The sequence below is a fragment of the Colletotrichum abscissum genome (genome assembly GCF_030869225.1).
Source record: "Colletotrichum abscissum strain IMI 504890 chromosome Unknown Scaffold_20.1, whole genome shotgun sequence".
In the NCBI taxonomy this organism is placed as follows: Eukaryota; Fungi; Ascomycota; class Sordariomycetes; order Glomerellales; family Glomerellaceae; genus Colletotrichum; species Colletotrichum abscissum.
The window spans coordinates 150226-169976 of record NW_026850099.1 but is presented as its reverse complement, the minus strand read 5'-3'; the positions used below and the strand labels follow the sequence as shown (position 1 = coordinate 169976).

Below are 19751 nucleotides of genomic sequence, written 5' to 3'. Positions count from 1 at the left end.
CCCTGTATCCGTATGTCGTTCCCGTATGTGGGCTGCTCCTTCTGCTGCGTTCGGCTAGGAGGGCCAAGTAACCTGCCAGCCTGCCTGCCGGAGAAGGAGGATAGTAAACAGAGACAGAGAGGGATGGGATTTGAGGAGGGAGGAGGAAAGGAAGGAAGGAAGGAAGGAGTGGTGCCTCAAAGATTTGCGTGGCACTTTCGCTCACCGTCCTGCATTCGGTGAGATTCATATGCCTCCCTCCTCGGGAATCTATCTCACGGAAAGGATTCCTTCGCGCCGTGGACAAGAAGACAGCAAACGACGCAGAGACCAGTCATCTCCCAATCGTTCCGTACCAGTCAGAAAGCGAGCAAAAATCCAATCAACTGTGCCTCTCAGTCGCTCCTCCACTGCCCAGCTTTACGTACGAGATTTGGAACGAATTCCTCCTCGCCTCGGTAACCTGTCCCGATCGAGCTTGCCACAAAGATTGTGCTCCGCGGCCCGGTCTCCTTCTTCCCCCTTTGGACGGGGCGCTGTCTCTCCAACATATGTCCTGGCATATACTAGGACATATGCCAGGTGCTTGTTCGAAATGGGCCATCCAGCGCCTTGGACGAAGGGCGTCCCAACTGTACGGATCGGGCCCACTGGACGAAAAAGATGTGCTCAGACACCGAGAGGCACGCGCCCGCATGCCACTGCGCTTTGCTCGACAGGCGATGCGGGATGCCATCTCCGCCAGCCGATGCCCACATCGCCCTTGCACTGTCTGTGTGAGTGAGTTCGTCCCTCGAGACAGAATTGCTGCAGTATAGGGAGTCGAGGGCACCCTCGAGGACTGCCTACTGCATGTACGCGTGCTGCACAGTTGCGGCGAGGTGCACACACACCATGGTTCCCTCTTTGGCAGCCACAGGCTAACAGCCCATCCATCTTGTACAAAGTGTACAAGGCCCCCGGGGCCAAGAAGCGCACACTGACATATCATTGGAAGGGGACAACTTCTGCAATGGTTGCGTTGACATCTTGAGAGGTTCCTGCCGCTTCCTTCCTTCCTTCCATTGAGCTAGTCCAATGCCGCAAAAGGAGAGGATAGGTGAACTTGGGACGCTCAGTAAGGTCCGCGTCGACAGGTCGGAAAGGCCATCCGCATGGCGGCTGTTGATCGCGATGCAAGGCAGACGCGGGCTTAACATTCGCCCGTCGGCTTCACGAAATTACCCTGTTGGCTGGGAAATTTCCAAAGAGGCGCGACAGGTGCATAAGGTTCATTTTGAGTTGGCCTTCACTCAACGGCCTGCCTAGGATGGTTGGGCTTGCGTGGCTCGTATTAACGCCGGTCTGTTGAGTTGACCGAGGAGGCCTAGCACTGGGGGAGTTGGTCCATCGCTCCCAGTCTGCCCGAGGCGAGAGTTCGTTCACAATCGAGACCGAAGGACCTAGGCAGTTCTGCTGTCCTGTTCCAAGATGCGTGACGTCCTCCCACCGAATGTCTCCCTTGCCTATGTCGCAGGACGTGACCATCATAGATGATAGACATGAAATGTCGGCTAGGCGGAGACTCCTCCAGGTTGACGGGGACTAGTGATATCGGAGCCGCAGCTGACTGGGCTCCGTCGTCCCGTAGGCATGGCGTCCACCACTCGGATGGTTCGATGGCCGACTGCCCCCCTTGAGAACCACAGATCATCCGCCAAGGGAAAGAAAGAGAAAGTTCGTGTTGGCAGGACCATCATTTCCCCTCTCCAGCGGTTGCCTCTCTTACATGTGGCGGGCCGTCGATGGATAGCATAGGAAAGATGGGCAGTTTGGGCCAGTCAAAGGGCTTCAAAGCAGCAAAATCTGAAGAGGCGGCTCCTCCATCGAAATGGCAAGGCAATATGTCCAGTGCCGATAGCCAATCTTGGCAATGGGCCAAAACTTTCTGGCCGTTCATCCCACGGCGCAACGGCACTGGGGTCCCCATCATCGGCCCCGCCTCAAATCCACCAACATCATCTGCATCAGAGAGACCAGGAAGCCCAGGGCCATCCCAGAGCGTGCTTGGGGAAGGAAGCTTTGGCCAGGCACCGTAATTTTCTTTCCTTCTTGATGCGCCGCAAACGGTTGGATGCAGCGTCGGGGTTCCCTTGGCCAGGCGCACAAATGCCAATAAGAACGACTGCCGTGGACAGGGCCCAGGTCCAGATTGCCATGGTGGTGCCATGTTGTAAGGACCCAAGTCCCGAAAGGTTAGACTGATGACCCCTGGCAAGCGTCGCCCGCAGTGCCGCAGCGAGTTAGCCTTACGGATGGACTATGCGACGATAACAAATTGGTAATAAGTAACAGACCAATACTTAGTTGCACAAGTACGTTTGTTCCAGAGGAGAAGCACGCGAGAGCGTGCATACTCTGAGTCTCTGGCTGTCGCTCATGCGGCGTAGACGGATCCATGGGACAGCCATCCCATCTCATCGCCGCGTGGGCGGCGCACGCCATACCATAATTGAGGATAGACGGCCCTCTGGCTGGGCGGCAGACCAGCAACAACGCTAGGAAAGTAGGCACGTAGGATGCTGTGATGGCGTCTCTGCAGCTGCTCGTAGTGCTCCTCGTGGCGAGCGATGCGCGAAGAAAGACTTGCCGGGTCCTTGGGTTTCAAACAACCTATATAAAGAGTCTATACATAAACTGATAATAACCCCCCCTAGTTGAGGTAAGAGTCCCGTATATAATAGTAGGTACTTAGATATTAGTAGATCCCGGCTAAATTTAACTAATCGGACTTCGTTTTTTTTTTTTTTAAGTACTCGGGCTAGAAATATTTTAGAAATAAATTATAGCTAATTAGGGTACTACTACTTAATTAATAAGAAATAATTCTAACTTATACTTTTTTTTTACTTTAGCTAAGTTACGTCCCTTTTTTTAAATTTCTACCCTTTATTATAACTTTTATTATAAATTTTTATTATAAAACTTATTATCGTATTTAAAATTTATTAATAATTAATTAGAAATATTTCTAAATTCATTTTATAATACTTTCTCGCTACTATAATAATAATAGCTTTAAGTCTTATATTAATAATAAGAGGGGCCGGCCTTAGAATCTCCTTACTTTCGAAATTAATAGCATAAGTTTTATCCCTATTATTATAATTAAATACGTAATTTATTTATTTATTTTTATAATAGTAAGGTTAAGTAATTTTATTACTAAGAGAACTTTATTACTATTATCTAGAAGTTAATAACCTTTATTTTAATAACTACTACTAATCGTTTCTTAGTACGCTTAAAAAATACTTTAAAAAGGGTTATTATATTAACTCCGCAATTTCTTATAAAGGATCCTTTTTAACCGCTATTAACCTCGAGGTTATTTATAAATTACTTCTTATTTTATATTAATATTTTTAGCCTTATTAATAATCTTTTATAAAATACTATACTAAAATAATATTATTTATAAAAGGCTAGGATATACCCCTAAATACCCCCTAAAAGCTTAAGGTTATTATAAGTAATAAGGCGTTATTTACTATCCCTCTTAAAGAGGACAGTACTATAAATAAAAATATTTCTAAAATATTTTTAGTTTATAAAATTAACTATTTTTAATAAAACGTCGCTCAAATAAAAATAAATATTAAGCTCGGCCCCGAGGAGAGCTATAAGGTTTATAAATCGTAAAATATTATTAGCTATAGTAAATATAACTTATTTTTTAATTAACGCTCTTCTTAACTAGATTTTATAACTTACCCTCTTCTTAACGAGTACGAGCTAATTTATTTAGTATTTTATAAGTACTATTACTCTAAGTTTATACTAAACGAGGATATTTTTAGTAAGTTATTTTATTAATACCTATATATCGTTATACTTAATATTAATTATTTTTAGAAATCTTTAAGACCCCTAAGTAAATAGGCTAAAATAATAAGGTAGTTAAGGGTAAGCCGGTCTAGCCTACCCTTATTAATAATTTTAATAATAATAAAACGGATTCCTAAATTAACCTCGCTACTTCTACCTAGATCTTTATTAAAAATATAAATAAATAAAAAGTATAATTAAAAGTTAAGAGATAATAGGGAATAATTAGTCTAGGGAAGTTTATAAGTAAAGAGTTTATTAAAATAGAAGTGTTTTGCTTACTTTTTTAAAATAATACTATATAAATTAAGAATGCCGTAGTATTATAAATAAATATTCATAGTAAATATATAAATAGAGGTTAAGGCTATAAATACTAAGTAGATAATATATTAATCGTAAAAATTTCCTAAAAATTTCCTAAAAATTTCCTAAAAATTTCCTAAAAATTTCTTAAAAATTTCTTAAAAATTTCTTAAAAATTTCTTAAAAATTTCTAAAAAATTTCTAAAAAATTTCTAAAAAATTTCTAAAAAATTTCCTAAATTTTTCCTTAATATGTCTTAAATACTTTTTAAATATTTCTATCTTTTTAATTTCTATAATATTTATAAATAAAAATTAATTAATAAATAATAAAATAATAAATTATTAACTTATCTTAATAAATTATAAGCTTATTATATAATTATATATTTAATATAATTTACTAGTTATTTATAATTATAATATTAATATTATATAATAATATATATTTTTATTATTATAATTAATAATATATATATATATATATATATAGTCTTATTATATTATTATTATTAATAATTAATTAATATTATAATTAATAATTATTTAGCTAGTTTTTCTTAATTTATATAAGCCTTAGTATTATAAATATTTATTAAGTAAATAAAGACTTTAAAACTATTTTTAAATAATAATACGTATATTACGAGCCTAAATCTTAATTTAATAGTTTATAATTTTAATAATATCCTTAACTATTTTAATAAGTTTATAATATAAAAAGAAATTAATATACCGGTATTATAAATTAATATACTAGCGTCGCTTTTATATTTTTATTACTATTTTATTTTTTAATTAGTTTAAAAAAATAGTACCTCTTTATAAAAATAATAAAAGTAACTATATTAATATAACTATTCTTATCATTCTCTTTAACTTAAGCTCTAGTTTAAAGTTTTAAAAATAAAAATATTATTATAATTTATATACTTATTTAGAACTATTATATTACTTATTTAAGATTTATAAATTTTAAATTAGTTAGTAATATAAGTAAGGCTTTTTTTTATTATATACTTAAAATATATAAAAAATAAATTATAATAATATCTACTTAACTACCTCTTTTAACGTAATTATAATAATTTATTATTATTATAAACTACTTTTTATTAGCTCTATCTTTTTAAATATTAAGCTATATTAGCTATTTATTTATATAATTTTTTATTATTCTCTCTTTATTAAGAACGCTAAATTAGCTCTTTATTTATTATTAAAATAAGCTTAATATCTAGCTTTAACTTAATTAACTTATTTTTTTTATAAACTTAGCTAATATTAACTTATTTTTATTTTCAAATAAATAGCTTTATTTTTTATTATTTATACTTTAGTTATTATAAATAGTACGGGCTTAACTAACTAATTAGCCTTTTTTAAATAAAGCTAACTATAATAAAATAAGCTATATTATATTTTTTAATTTATTATAAAAGGATATAATAATTTTAAAATTAAGGATTTAGTAATATAAATTTAAAAAAAACGTTTATTAAAAATATTATTAAGAATATACTTCTTACTTATTAAAAATAGCTGAATTTAGTATTTTAAAATATATTTTATAATAGTATAAGATACTTAGTTTAATTAAAATAATATAATTTAAATTATAAAATCCGAAGGGGTTTAAAAATAGCCTCTTATTAAATAGTATTATATTTTTTATAAATTAGCCTTATATCTTAATTAAAATAAAATATTTTAAAAAAAGTATTATTTAAAGTTTATTTAAGTATTTAAAGCGAGTACTTATATACTTTTAGCTTATAAATACCCCGTTTTTTATATAAGCTTAGTAAAAGCGTAGTTCCTAATTACTAATTATATTTTATATAACGTTAATAAGTTAATATAAATAACTAAAACTATTTAAAAAATAAACTTTAATATTATTATTATTTAACTTAGTATTAAAAATAATACGAGTACTAAAATCTTAGTATTTTTAAATAAAATAACGGGCTTATTATATTCTTAAAAATAAGTATATTATATAAAAGTACTAAAGGATTAAGTATTAATTATTAAACTTTTTATAAAACTTAGTTTAAGCTTTTTTAAAAATATACTTAGTCTTAGTAAAAATAATAAGCTTTTATATTATAAAGACCCTACGATATATATAAGAGGGGGGCTTATTAATAAGTATATTAATATAAGCTTTATTCTTATTATTTAGTATAGCTATTATTTATATTAATAACTAATATCCCTTATTATTAAACCTATTATTATTATTATTATAATTACGGTCCTTAACTTACTTTTATTTAGTTATAAATATAACGTTAAAGTTAATATAATAAATATAAAGTTATTATTAAAAATCTAGGAATTATTCGTTTAGTATAGCTTTTATTTATTTATTATAATTTATAATAATAATAATAGGGTAACGGACTAAGTATTAGTTTATAAATTAGTAAATACTTATTAAAAGAAATTAAAAACCCTTTAATCTCTTCTTATTAATAAGGCTAAATACGGTATTATAAATAGATTTAAAATAAGTTTACTTAGTAACTTAAAAAAGAGGGAGTTTAAAGTAATTAATATTATAAATATTATTAAAACTAATTACTTTAAGAAATCGCTTTTATATTTATAAATAATAAAAAAAGGTCTAAATAAAGCTAATAAAGTAATTTAGTTCGTTATTTACTTATTTTATTATATATAAAATATCTCGCTTATTAAATAGCTTAATAAATACTATAGTTAGTAAATATTTAATTAGTTTTTCTTAGTTTATATAAGCCTTAGTATTATAAATATCTTATTAAATAAATAAGAATTTTAAAAACTACTCTTAAATAATAGTATATATATTACGAGCCCGAATCTTAATTTATTAGCTTATAGTTTTAATAATATTCTTAACTATTTTAATAAGCTTATAATATAAAAAATATATAGAGGTTTTAAAACTAGGGCTATAATTATATTAATTATACTAGGGGTCTAAATAATAATATAATAGCTACTTATCCTCTTTTTAAGCCTCGGTAATAACTTATTATTTATAATTATATTTATAAAACTTATATTATTAAATATTAGCCCTTTATATAGGCCTAAGCTTACTAAAATAATTATATTAAAAAATATATTAAATAATTTAGCCTCGAGTTTTATACTTATTCCGCTTTATAATACTAAATTTATTAACTTTTATAAAATTATTAACTTAGTTAGAAAGGGTATTATAAATTTATTTTAAATTATTAAGAATTAATAAGTTTAGGATTTTAGTTATAAAAAGAGAAGAGGATCGGTTATTTAAAATATAATAAGAAATTATAATTTAAAAAAACGCTTTATTTTAAATAAAAAATAGCTATAAAAGTAAATAAGGTAATAAGTTAACTTAAGGACTTTATATTTATTATTATTAACGGATATATTTTTTATTATTAAAGTAGTATTGTTATTAATTATTAATTAGTTTTAATAACTTATTTAATAAACTAAAAAGTATTACTAAACTACTTTATTATAAAATAAAAAAGTTATTAAAACTATTCGTTAGAAAAAAAGGGATTATATTTTAAAAAAAGTCGTAAGAGGGTAGTTTACTAAGTTTTTATTATTTTTTAAGAAAATAGTAAATAAAATATAATATAAGCTTTATATTAGGATAATTATTTATAAAAGGTTACGTATTTTATAATATATTAACTAGGAGCTTAATAATAAGATTGCGCTACTTTTTAAAATTACTAATTTTATAAAATTAGTTAATACTAGGGTAGTTATTTTTTTAAAAAAAAGATAATAATAGTTAACTAAATAATAATAAGATACTATAATTAATTAATAATTATTTTTATAAAGGGGGAAGTTTTTTAATAGGGGTATTATTTTAAAATTAGCCCTAAAGAACGTTTTTAACTCTAATTATAAAAGCTATTATAAATAAATATTATAAATTAGATTTCGAAGCTTAATAATATAACCTAAGTATAAAGGGAATAAAGAAATAAAAGCTTAGGATACTTTATAAGTATTTAATAAAATTTAACTATACTAATAATTTTTTTTAAACTAATTAAAAAGTAAAATAGTAATATTAGTATAAAAGCGACGCTAATATATTAATTTATAACGTTAGTATATTAATTCCCTTATAATAATCGGCTATATTTATTAAAAATAGCTTTTTTTAATTATAAAAGTTCTAAACTTTAATAATAACGTAGAGGTTTTTAAAAAAAAGGGCTAAATAGGCTAATATTTATTATTTTTTAAAGCTTATAAAGATTTTTTTTATTCTTATTATTTTTAATATTACCTAAAGCTACTCTTTATTTAAACTAAATAGATTTACTAAATAACTTTATTAAATAAACTTATTAATATATAAATTATTATTTAAATAACTAGTTAAATAATTAATTAAGAAGTTAGCTAGTTAAAATATTATTTTAACGAGAATTTCTTAGTATATAATTAGTAATTAGTAAGTTAAAAATACTTATTAATAAGTCTACTTTTCTTAAACTAGGCGCCCTTAGTTAGTTTAATATTATAACTATTATAATTAATATAAGTATATTTAAAAATTAATAAAATACTTTTTAATAATATAAAATTTAGCTAGGTAATAATATAAATATTATAAATAGCTAGGCTAATACGGATATTAAGATTTAGTATATTAATATTAGCTTAAAAATTATATTTTATAGAGCTAAAAATCCCTATAATATAAGCTATATTATAAATATAAGGGAATATATAAAGGGCCCATTAACCCTTAATAAAAAAGAATATATAATATAAGATTTAATTATTTATATAAGCTAATACTAAAAGGTTTTATATATATTAAAATAAGTATAGCTCGCTTTTTAAATAAGTAAAAAAAGGTTAAGAGTTATTAATAAAAAGAAAATAACGGTCGAGTTAGTTAATTTTAATTAATAATTAACTATAGAGCGTAATATATTTAATTTCTTTTAATATATAATATATAGTACGGCCCTAATAAATTACTCTATTAGGGAGTTATTAACTTTTATAAAGTTATTAACTTAGTTAAAAAGGGTATTATAAATTTATTTTAAATTACTAAAAGTTAATAAGTTTAGGATTTAAGTTATAAAAAAATAGATTAATTATTTAAAATATAATAAGAGGTTATAAATTAAAAAAACGCTTTATTTTAAATAAAAAATAACTATAAAAGTAAATAAAATAATAAGTTAATTTAAAGATATTATTTATTAAGTTATTATATATATAACGATCATTAGTTTTATAAAACTAATTAATATTAATATAGCTTTTATTTAAAATAAGAAATAATAATATATTATTATTATTAAAGCGTTAGTATTTTATAAAATAGTTTTAATTATTTAAGTTATTAAATTAAGCTTAATAATATAAGCTCGGTACGTAAGCTATAAAAAAAGCTATTTTATAATATATAAACTAATATAATCTTTTTTAAAAAAAAGGATATAAAACGTATTAAATTAATAATAGCTTCGTAATAAAGCTTTTTTAAAATATAATTATATAAAAAGAATTATAAAAAGAGATAGGTACTTTAAAAAAAAGTAGTAAAATCTAAGTATATTAATAATAAATTTTTAAACTAATTAAAAATAAAAAATATTATACGTCCTTAAGAGCTATACGTTCGTATTATTTCGTTATATATCCCTATTTATTCTTATTAATAATAAATTTTTAGACTTATTAAAAATAAAAAATATTATATATCCCTAAAAGCTATATATCTGTATTAATTCGTTATACGTCCTTATTATTTCTTATTATAAATATAAAAAAATATATAAAAAGTCCCCTTATTTTTAATAAAAAAATATATATATAATATAAATTTTAGTTACTTATATAAGTTAATATTAAAAGGTTTTATATATATTAAAATAAGTATAACTCGCTTTTTAAATAAGTAATAAGAAGTTAAGAGTTATTTTAATTAGTTATTTAATATAAAACGTAATATATTTAGTTTTTTTAATACGTAATATATAATACAGCCCTAACGAATTATTTTATTAAAAGAATAATTTCTCTTATTATTAATACTTAAAAAAACCTATAAAACATTCTTATTTATAATTTAATAAAATATTATAAATATTAATTTATATTTTATATTAATATTATAAAAGAAATATTTTAAATTACTTAAATAAAAATGAAGTTAAAAAAGGAATAAATATAAAAATATTTTAAGAGCTTTTATTTTACTAGCTCATTTCCTACTCCTATTTTCGTTAATTAAGCACTATTTTTACCTCTATTACCCTATTTAAGTAATCTTATTTTATAATAAACTTACGCTCTTTATAAGCCTAGTTTATTAAAAACTCGCACTCTTTACGTTCTTATTTAAACTTAAACTCCTATTCTTTTCGTTTTTTATCCTTTTAAATTTTATTAACCCTTACTTATTATTTTTTAAACGTAAAATAATTTACGCTTATTTACGTTTATAATTAAGTAGCTTATTTTCGTAAACCGCTATAAAGTATTAAGGAACTCGGGGGGTTTCGATTTCTATTTAATAAAAAAAGTATTTTAAAAAATAAAATACTTACTCCGTATTAAGACCGAGTATTATTATTATAATTATTAAAACTAAAGCTACTAAAGTTCTTACCTTAAGAACTACTCTATTAACTAATAACTAAATCCTTACGAGTTCTTCGTTAAGTACGAGATAGTTTTCTAATATTAGTTTATAAACTCTTAGCCCGATCTCTTACTTTTTTTTCTAGTTTAATAATTAATAAGTATTTATTAAAACGTATTTTAAATATACTCTAACGTTATATTAAATACTAAAAACGGCCTATAATACTAATATTTCGATATAAAGTTATAATATGCTTATAACACGTTACGAAATCCCGTAATATTAAATTCTAATCTTAGTTACGAGTACTATTAAAGTTAGTTAATACTTATAATAGCTAATTATTAATATATACCTATTAATTATAATAAGTAGAGGGAGATACCGGCTAATCTAAATATATAAAACTAAGTAAAAGATCTTAACTATATTTATATTATTAAGTATTAAAAGCTAGTTTTTTAAAAAAACCTTAGTTATTTTATTATAGAACCCGGTTATAATATATAGTTCTCGTTTATACTTTACTTAGTTAGTATATTACGGAAAGTTTTCTATAAAATAATAAGTTATTATTAATTAAATAAAGTATTAATAAGAAACATTTTAAAAACATTTTAAAAACGTTTTCCTCTTTTAAAATATTTCTAAAATATTTTTACTATAAGCTATATATAGTAAGATATAATACTTATAATAAATTATATTATATAGCTCGTTATAGTTAGGTACTATTTAATATTTTAAAAGAGATATTAATATATTATAAATAGAGTCTATACTATAAGAATAATTTTTACCTAAGAGTTCTTTAATACCTCTTTTAAAATATACGTAATATAAGTATATATAGTTTTAAACCTATATAAGCTATGTTTATTAAGGGTTAAACTTTTTAATAAGGTATCTACCTAAGCTCTTAATTATTATATCTACTTAATCTAAAATAACTTTAAAAAGGCCGGTTTTATAGACGTATTTCTATTAAACCTAAACTTAATACTTTCGCTCTAAAATATTAAACATAGCTCGAAATATATAGTAATATATATTTATAATTTTAGTATTTATATAGACCCGTATAAAAAGCAGAGCTTTATAAATAATATATTAATAATTTTAAAACAAAGGTTAAAAAACATTTTAAAAACATTTCTAATATTATAATATACCTTTTTTGCTATTTTAGTTATACTAGCCCCAGATAATTTTTCACTAACCTGTACCCTTTATATATTTATAGTTTATATTAACTATAAACGACTTTATATCGTCGAACTTTTATTATTCTACTTATTTTTAAAAAAAGTAAATAACTATATAGTTAGTATTAAATTAGTACGTATACTAAATATACTATATACTTATTATAATATTAAAATAGCTATCTTTTTATATTTATAAAAAAACTTATATATATTCGCTTATTTATTTCTCTTCGCTATTATAATATAAGAGCTAAGGTCTAACTCCCCTTAGAAAATAAAAAAATCTATTATTTATAAATAATATATTATAAAAAATCTATTTTTACAAAGCTTTAATAAATATTTATAATTATTCGCCCCTTATTCTTAACTAAGAATTCTTAGAGTTAAGGAGATCGAAGAAAGGCGTTTAGACTCGTACTTAGTTTATTAATCCTCTAGAGAACTTAAAAAATACTTTAAATAATAGCTTTTAGAGTTTTATTTAGTAATAATAGAGGATAGTTATGTTTATTATAAAATATTAAGATAATAAATAGTATTATCTTAATATTTTTTAAAATAAAGTATTGATATTTAATAAAACACTTTATTACTTTAAGTTTAGGTAGTAGTCTAAAATAAGTTTTATTTAGTTAGTAATAACTTAGCTTTATCTTTTAATAAAATATTTAATAAGCTTATTATAAATAGGACGTTTTTGATAATTTAATATAAATATATAGTATTCTTAACCCCTTTCTTTTATAAATTGCGTATCCGTTTTATTTATAGCTACTTTAACATATTATATATAATATTTTTAATTTAATAAAATTAGATAAAAGTAGTAATTTATAAGTCTTTATAAAGGATACGAATTTCGGTATACTAAGATCCATTACTAAAGACTAATAAGCTCTTATTAAGTCTTTTATAAGTTATTTATATTATCTTATTAAATAATCTTATATATATACTATATTATATCTTCCTTAGTTTAAAAAAGTATGTTATATTCTATTTTTAATATATAACGCCTTTTTTAAATCTAGCGTATATAGTATAAATAGTACTTTATTTAAAAAAAAAACAATTAGAAATATTTTTAAAACGTTTCTAAAACGTTTCTAAAATATTTTTTAGATAACCGGACTTATTTAATAATCTTTTTTATAATATTAAATATTTTAACTCTATCTCGTAGTATATTATACTTCTTAACGAAGTCTTTTAAAATAATTATATAATAAAAGTCGTTATAGGGTATATATAAATAGGCTTTACTACCTTAGTAAGTATAATAGTATCGTATTATAAGTATATTTCTTAAAATAATACTAGTTATTAAAAAACTAATAATACCTCGTCGGGTATTATATTAAATCTACTATTTTTTAATAACTCTTAATATTAAGAAATAAAAAGTTAAATATACTATATCCTATAGCCGCTCGATTTCTTTTATAAATAAGGCTTTAGTTAAGATAATAAGCGTAACTCTATTATTAATAATTAAAAGAAACTTAGGTATACTAGTTATATATTAAAGTTATTATACTATAATAATACCTCGGTTATTTTAAATTTTAGTACGGATATTTAAGCTATTAAAAATAATAATATAATTATTAGAATTATTATTTATAACCTAAGTATTATATTAATATTTAATATAAAAGTTTAATTTATATAATACTTACTTATTTAATCGACTTTTTATAAATAAGAGCTCGATATTTATAAAAATTAGGATATAAAATAAATACGCTATCGTAATCTAAATTTTCTTAAATATTTTATAATAGATTAAATTCGCTTTACTAAAGTAAAAGTATTAAGATAATATTATTATTATATACGATAAATAAGTTTTACGGGAATAATTTTATAGAGTTAGTTATAATAAGCGAATTTTAGTATAATTAAGAGGAGATATAATTAAGAAACATTTTTAAAATAATTTAGTAAAGCGTAAAGTAGTATATTCTTTTATTATATAAAACTTATAATATTTAAACTAGTAGTAAAGCGATTATATAGTAAAATATTTTTAGCCCGTAATTAGCTAAAAATTTGCCTAGGGATCTATTAATAACTGAGTACTTACTATTATGCACGGGACTCTTACCTTAACTAGGGGGGGTTATTATTAGTTTATCGAATCACTCTATACAAAGGCTAGCTGCTGGTCAGACCATCTAACGCGCTGAGCGGACGTTGGTCGGCATTAGATGCGATAAACGAACACATCCCGAAGACGGGGGCTCCGACGTACTCTTCCATCAGAGAGTGAGCTAAGCGCCACATCCGGCTCATTCGGAGCGAATGAAGGGTCCCTTTTCAGCGGCTTTGCGGTATGAACTATTCAGTACGGAGTAGTGTACTGGCCGACTCTGGAGCCTGACGCCTTGCACATAGCAAGTGTACGTACGGATAGAGTAGACTGAGCTTCGTGAGGGTTCACGGTAGCAGTCCTCTCTCAGCGTCCAGCCACCCCGGCTTGCCAATTCTAAATGAACTACCCGATGCATCGGATATTTGACTCTCGGCTGCGGCCTACCTTCAACATCGTTAATGGCCTAGGATGAAGTGTCCTCAAAACTTGTGAAGTAGTGCTCCGGAGCCCCTCCAGTTGTAGTGGGCGAATATTCGAATGAATGGAAATGGCCATTCTTGGACCCTCATGTGTCTACACAGAATCCGTATCTGTATGCGGATATCATGACACCAGGGGCATTAGGGGCGGATGACGGTCTCCCAAGGCCATGGTTTCGTTGGATAAGCTAGCGGTTCGGCTGCTGCGCTATCTGATCTCTGCTCACGCGGTAGGTGATTTTTGGTGCATTCGGTGCGCTCAAACGGGGAACATCGGCTATCCATAAGTTTGATGGAGGCATGGTCGCCCGCGGGAGAACAGTGTCGGTAGCTGTCGAGGACTAAAGTAGCGGCCGGCTGTGTGTCATGTCTAGGATTACTCCCCAGGTGAGCCGGGCTTGTCTTGACAGGTGACCCCTAGTCCAGCCGTTGGTGTTGGAAAGCTTGGGAACCAGCGCCGGAAGCAAAATTTCCTTCAATCAGGGCCACGGAACGATGGCTGGACTTGGAATGGCTCGAATACATATGGGGGCCCACGTCATCCTCAGAAAGGGGGACAACGGCTCCGAAGTGCAGGGCCCGGGGGGTATCATCGCGGCCGGCCTGGGGATCTGCTCTCCAGGATTTCGGTCATAGATTTGGGGGTTTTGGTGTGCAATACCGCGGCTATTCTTAGACGAAGCGGAGAGGCCTTTTTGTAGTGTATGCCTCAGTAAGCTGTTGTCCGCACACGATGTGACGCCAGCTTTTTAACGCAACATCGCATCTCAGTCCTTTCCGAAAGTCGTTTCAAACAAATGGCCCGTTGATCGTTCATCCGAACTTTGCTCTAGAAATCTCACAAAGAGTGATTTACCCATACAGCTGCCGGTATACTCAAGGAAACCCATGGTTTTGTGTCGCCAACCTGTCGCCGCTGAGCGCAGCAACAGTTCCAAATCCTTGGCGTAAGACTGGCAGGTCCCTCTCTGGACCTGCAGACAATGATTAGATTGTAATGTCAGGGACCGCCCGATGCATCACTAAAAGGTGTTGACTGGATGGGTGCCGGACACATGGCTGTAGATACTGCGTAGATTCAGGGAGTGGACGCATGGCAGCCACGCCCGCAAGTGCGTAGGAAAGTCAGACGTAGCCCTCCCTTAGCCTTCGAGATTCGAGCATGTTGGAACATGTTGCTGCTATCAGCGGTGGTAGAAGGCCGCATGGAATGTCGCTCGAGCCTTGAGCAACGGACGGGCCCGTCTATCGTCAGCCACCGGCGTCCAATGCCCAGCGAGCGTTCCAGCCTGACCGAGCTGCGAGTATGGTGAGCCCGCTGTTCCAGCCCCCGAGGCAGACTAGCGATGATAATTGATATCTCGCACCGCTGCCGCCCACACAAGGGATGTGACTTGGGGGCCGATCAAAGTGGAAGGTCGCTGACCTTGTTCTTGGCCCTCCTCGGTCCCTCTCTCATACGATGTGTGCGCCAACCGCACCAACAGGCCCCGTAATGCCAACATGGCCTGAGCCGCGCCCGTCCTGGGTGATAATCACCTCCGCAAAGGCGTGGCATTGTGGAGGATGAAGTAATGAGCCCTCCCCCCACAGTACAATTGGCTCGGCCCTTCGCCAGTACTCCGTATCTCAAGTTCCTTTCCATGGACGAGGGCGGTTGTTTAGCGTCCGATCGAGCTGGGGAGCCACTAAGAGTTTGATTCGCTTTGTGAAGCCTCTTTGGGAATATGACCCCAGGGATGCTGAATTCCGCACCGCGATCTGCCCCTCACGTGCCATCCATGAATTGCGCTGGTTACCTCAGTGGCTGAGTTATTGCCCACAGGGTGTAGAGGGTGAAAGACATGACCTCAACATCTCAATTGCCGAGCTGGCTCGGAGCTTAAGATCATGGAATGGTGTGGCAGTGGATGTGCCTAGTTGAGGAAGAGGTCTCGCATTGTCTTTTATCATACTGTGGAGTTCGTCGACTCGTTGCCGGTGCCTTTTGACTTGATGCTGCCTGTCTGCCTGTACGGAGTACACAGTAGCTGAGCCATCTGCCGAATTGGAAGCACCTCTCTCCGCACGTCAGTCGACGGCACACTCTGGATCAGCCTTGTAACGCCAGAGTGTGTGCCGTTCCTTTTGCTTTGCATCAGATATTATCCTGGCGATAAACTTTCTACAGTTGTGACAGCCCTGGTCGTCTTTTCACTGCCGACCTGTCGAGACGGTTACAGTGAACTTTGCCCCTGCTAAGCAGCCACCAGAAGTCAGGCGGAAGTGGGGCGTCGGCGAATTCAGCACCCATGGACGGCTCGTTCGCGAAGGGGGTGTATGGCCAAGCTTAGTAGGGGCTTTTCGGATGATGCTGACATGTCAGTTTTGTGTACGCTGGGTGTAGGTCGCGGTGATTCCAGCCCGGAACCCACGGTGACTTCTAACCGAGTTTGCGTTTCGAGTGGATGCATGTTGTTGATCAAGGCAGCAAGAAGTGATATTACGATCCCGTCGTGCGTTTGAGCTCCGAACAAACGCTCAACGTTGAACGGGCTGATCCCATCTCAGATGATCAGCAGCATACCGTGGTTGATCTCGATGGGTGGTGATGGCGGCATCCCGTTATCCTGCTGCCTAACGACGATGTGGGGAATAACAAGACAGGGTGACAGGAATTTTGGAGAAGCCCTTCCCGGGAAACCGTTCAGCGGCAGCCATTGTCGAAGATTGCCATCGGGATGTCGACCTGAGTTGGGCAGGGTTGGCTGTTGGACGGAGCGCAATGCCGAGTCTAACTAGATCCAACCTCGTTCCACGCAAGGGTATGGCCCTCTGTGATTGAGCGAATACAAAGGACTGAGGAAGGTGAAGCGAAAATATCGTACCCTATTGGAAATATGGGAAAGACAAGCCGTTAGTTCTCCCAAGTGTTGCCTCTATCGTAGCAACCGTTGTACAGGCTAAATGAATCGGCTCAGAACAACCACATAGCTACCCTTTGCTGAAGCGTGGCTCCTTAATTCAGTTCCACTGGAGTTTGTTTGATGGCGCCTGTTGGGGAAAGTCGTGCGTCAAGTTGAATGCCGGCACTGGGACTCAGCATTTCGGAGAGTGCTAACTCTCGTGATGACACAGCCATTGGCGGGTTGCTCATGCTAGGCCAAAGGGACTGATCTTAAGTAGCAGCCAACTGTGCGGAGTAAGAGAAGTCCCTCTCATCCAGCTTTGCTGCCAGCTGATGGACTTATGATATGCACCTGCTCAAACCAGCGCAAACTCCAGAACAGGTATGAACAAAGGATTCGGCCCCTGGAATTATGCAGCAGACAACAAGATGAGCGAGCGCACTCTGCTCCTGATTGCAGAGCAGGGGCAGATGCACCGTTGCGGCGCGGTGCGTGTTGAAGGCCAGTGTCTGCACGACGTTTCTCTGTCACCACACCTCAGGTAGTTGAGGTGATTTCAACAAGATGCCTCGTACAACAGGTCCCAGCGCGATGATACCGAGACGTGTACTGGTAAGCGATTCCACGATGAAATGCCACGTTTCCCCCCCGCCATCATCGGCTTGAGTCCGGTGTACTTGATAGTAAGCTATACTTGGCCGGCTTTTGGTCGTGAAACTCATACGTGCGTAACGGGATAGCATGACGGCCGATTGATGGTCCGGCCTGGAGACCAACCGGAAGATGAAATCGGGCTGCAAGCTCGAAAAGGAAGTCGGTCGGTTGTCACGCCTCAAGCCACAGATCGACCTGAATCCTGCAGTAAACCCTGCTTGTTGTGTATGGGATGCGACGTGCGCGCGCAGAAGGTCCGCAGGTTTCTAGAACAGCCAGAGGGACTCCTGGTGGCAGCTAGCGCTGCCCTTTTGCAGCCAATACTGGCATGGTCCTTGCATCGTGTAGGTGATTCCAGCGGCGTTGCAGTGAATGAACAGCTGTCATCCCATCCGCAACGAGTGTCTGTGCAAACGGGTCAAACTCTTACAAGTTACTATCCGTACTTCTGCTTGTGGTCAACACTGAGGTGAGGACGACCTCTCCTCCGAACGATGAACCAGTCATGAGTCGCGAACAGCGGCCGCAAGGCGGGCTCTAGTTGTGCCTGGATGGCCAGACGGATAGAATCTTCGATCACCCGCTGTATACGGCGGACCATGTCTTCTTTACCGCAGAAAAATGAGGCGTTGGCTTGAGAACGACCATACTTCCGCATAGAGAATAATATTTGCTTCCTGCTCTGTCTATTCGGACCGGAAGCTGTGGGACGGCGTTTATTCCAGAAAACAAAAGTGGTGTATTGGTCGCTGTGGTTGCCTTCTTTGGTTGGGTAATTGCTTGAAACTTGCGGTATTCTAGATGAACGCCTACTCGGGCGGGAGAACCAGCCACTTGCCCCGAGGGGACCAAGTCTAATTTGTCGATCTTGTTAAGAAGGCCCCTGTCAATAGTCGAGAGGGCTGAGGCTTGTCAATGAGAGACCCCTGGACCGACGCATCAATAAGGAATTAGTGATGAAGAACTGCCGTTGCCCCGTCACACCTCTAACAGTGACAGATTCCCACATCCTGGATTGCTGTGTGACCAGTGCTCTCCATGGGCTATGGCCGGCTGCGTAGCATCATAGCTTGCATCGTTAAGAACTGCAGTGGACCGTCATCGATAAGATCGTCATAGAAGCCGGTTGAGCAACATAATATGGCGAACAAATTCTCTGTGGTGATCTGCCGCATAAGCCAAACATCACATTCCTGACCAAGATATTCGATGAGATTCTCTCGAGGAGTGAGTTGCGAGCTTGACAAAATTGTCATCATGGCCTCGGCTCACAGAATGGTCATGCGGTGGGATTTGCGCAGGAATTGATCGAGGATTTTCCCTAGGCTTCGTATAATCGGAACAACAAAAACCGCGGGGCTTTTCGCGAGCGGCCGCCATATGGGTCTGGCAGAAGGAAGAGGAGCCAACTGACGTGACAATTGATGGGTCTGTTCTCGCGCGGCAAAGCCGGTGCATTTCCCTATCAACGGTCTCTCGGCCGGAGGGTGGGCGAGATATGATTCAGGGACTTTTGCGATGCTGTCGAACATGACAAAATATGAGCCCTTCGCCAAGCCTCACTGGAGAGAAGGGGCGGTAGGCGGGGAAAGGCTTCGGGAACACCATCCGTTCCGAGTGATGATGAGCAAGTCAGAATGGTGAAAC

At 33.0% G+C, this 19751-nt stretch overlaps 2 protein-coding genes across 2 annotated transcripts, besides 1 other annotated feature; one reads left to right on the top strand and one right to left on the bottom strand.

Annotated features, from left to right (window-relative positions):
• Nucleotides 1-229: 229 nt before the first annotated feature.
• CABS01_08663 (uncharacterized protein) lies at nt 230-763 on the top strand (the record flags this gene model as incomplete). Its single annotated transcript, XM_060542021.1, has 1 exon — nt 230-763. The coding sequence occupies one exon, from the start codon at nt 230-232 to the stop codon at nt 761-763; it is 534 nt and encodes a 177-aa protein (XP_060400911.1).
• Nucleotides 764-1714: 951 nt separating this feature from the next.
• Nucleotides 1715-2610, bottom strand: CABS01_08662 (uncharacterized protein; the record flags this gene model as incomplete). The annotated part of the gene is made up of 2 exons (XM_060542020.1): nt 1715-2229; nt 2322-2610. Coding segments are annotated over 2 exons (804 nt in total), but the record flags the coding sequence as incomplete, so codon positions are not given.
• A 4075-nt stretch (nt 2611-6685) lies between these two features.
• Nucleotides 6686-6757: a sequence feature (Short protein (CABS01_08661, KAK1504883.1) was converted to a misc_feature.).
• Between the last annotated feature and the right edge of the window lie 12994 nt (nt 6758-19751).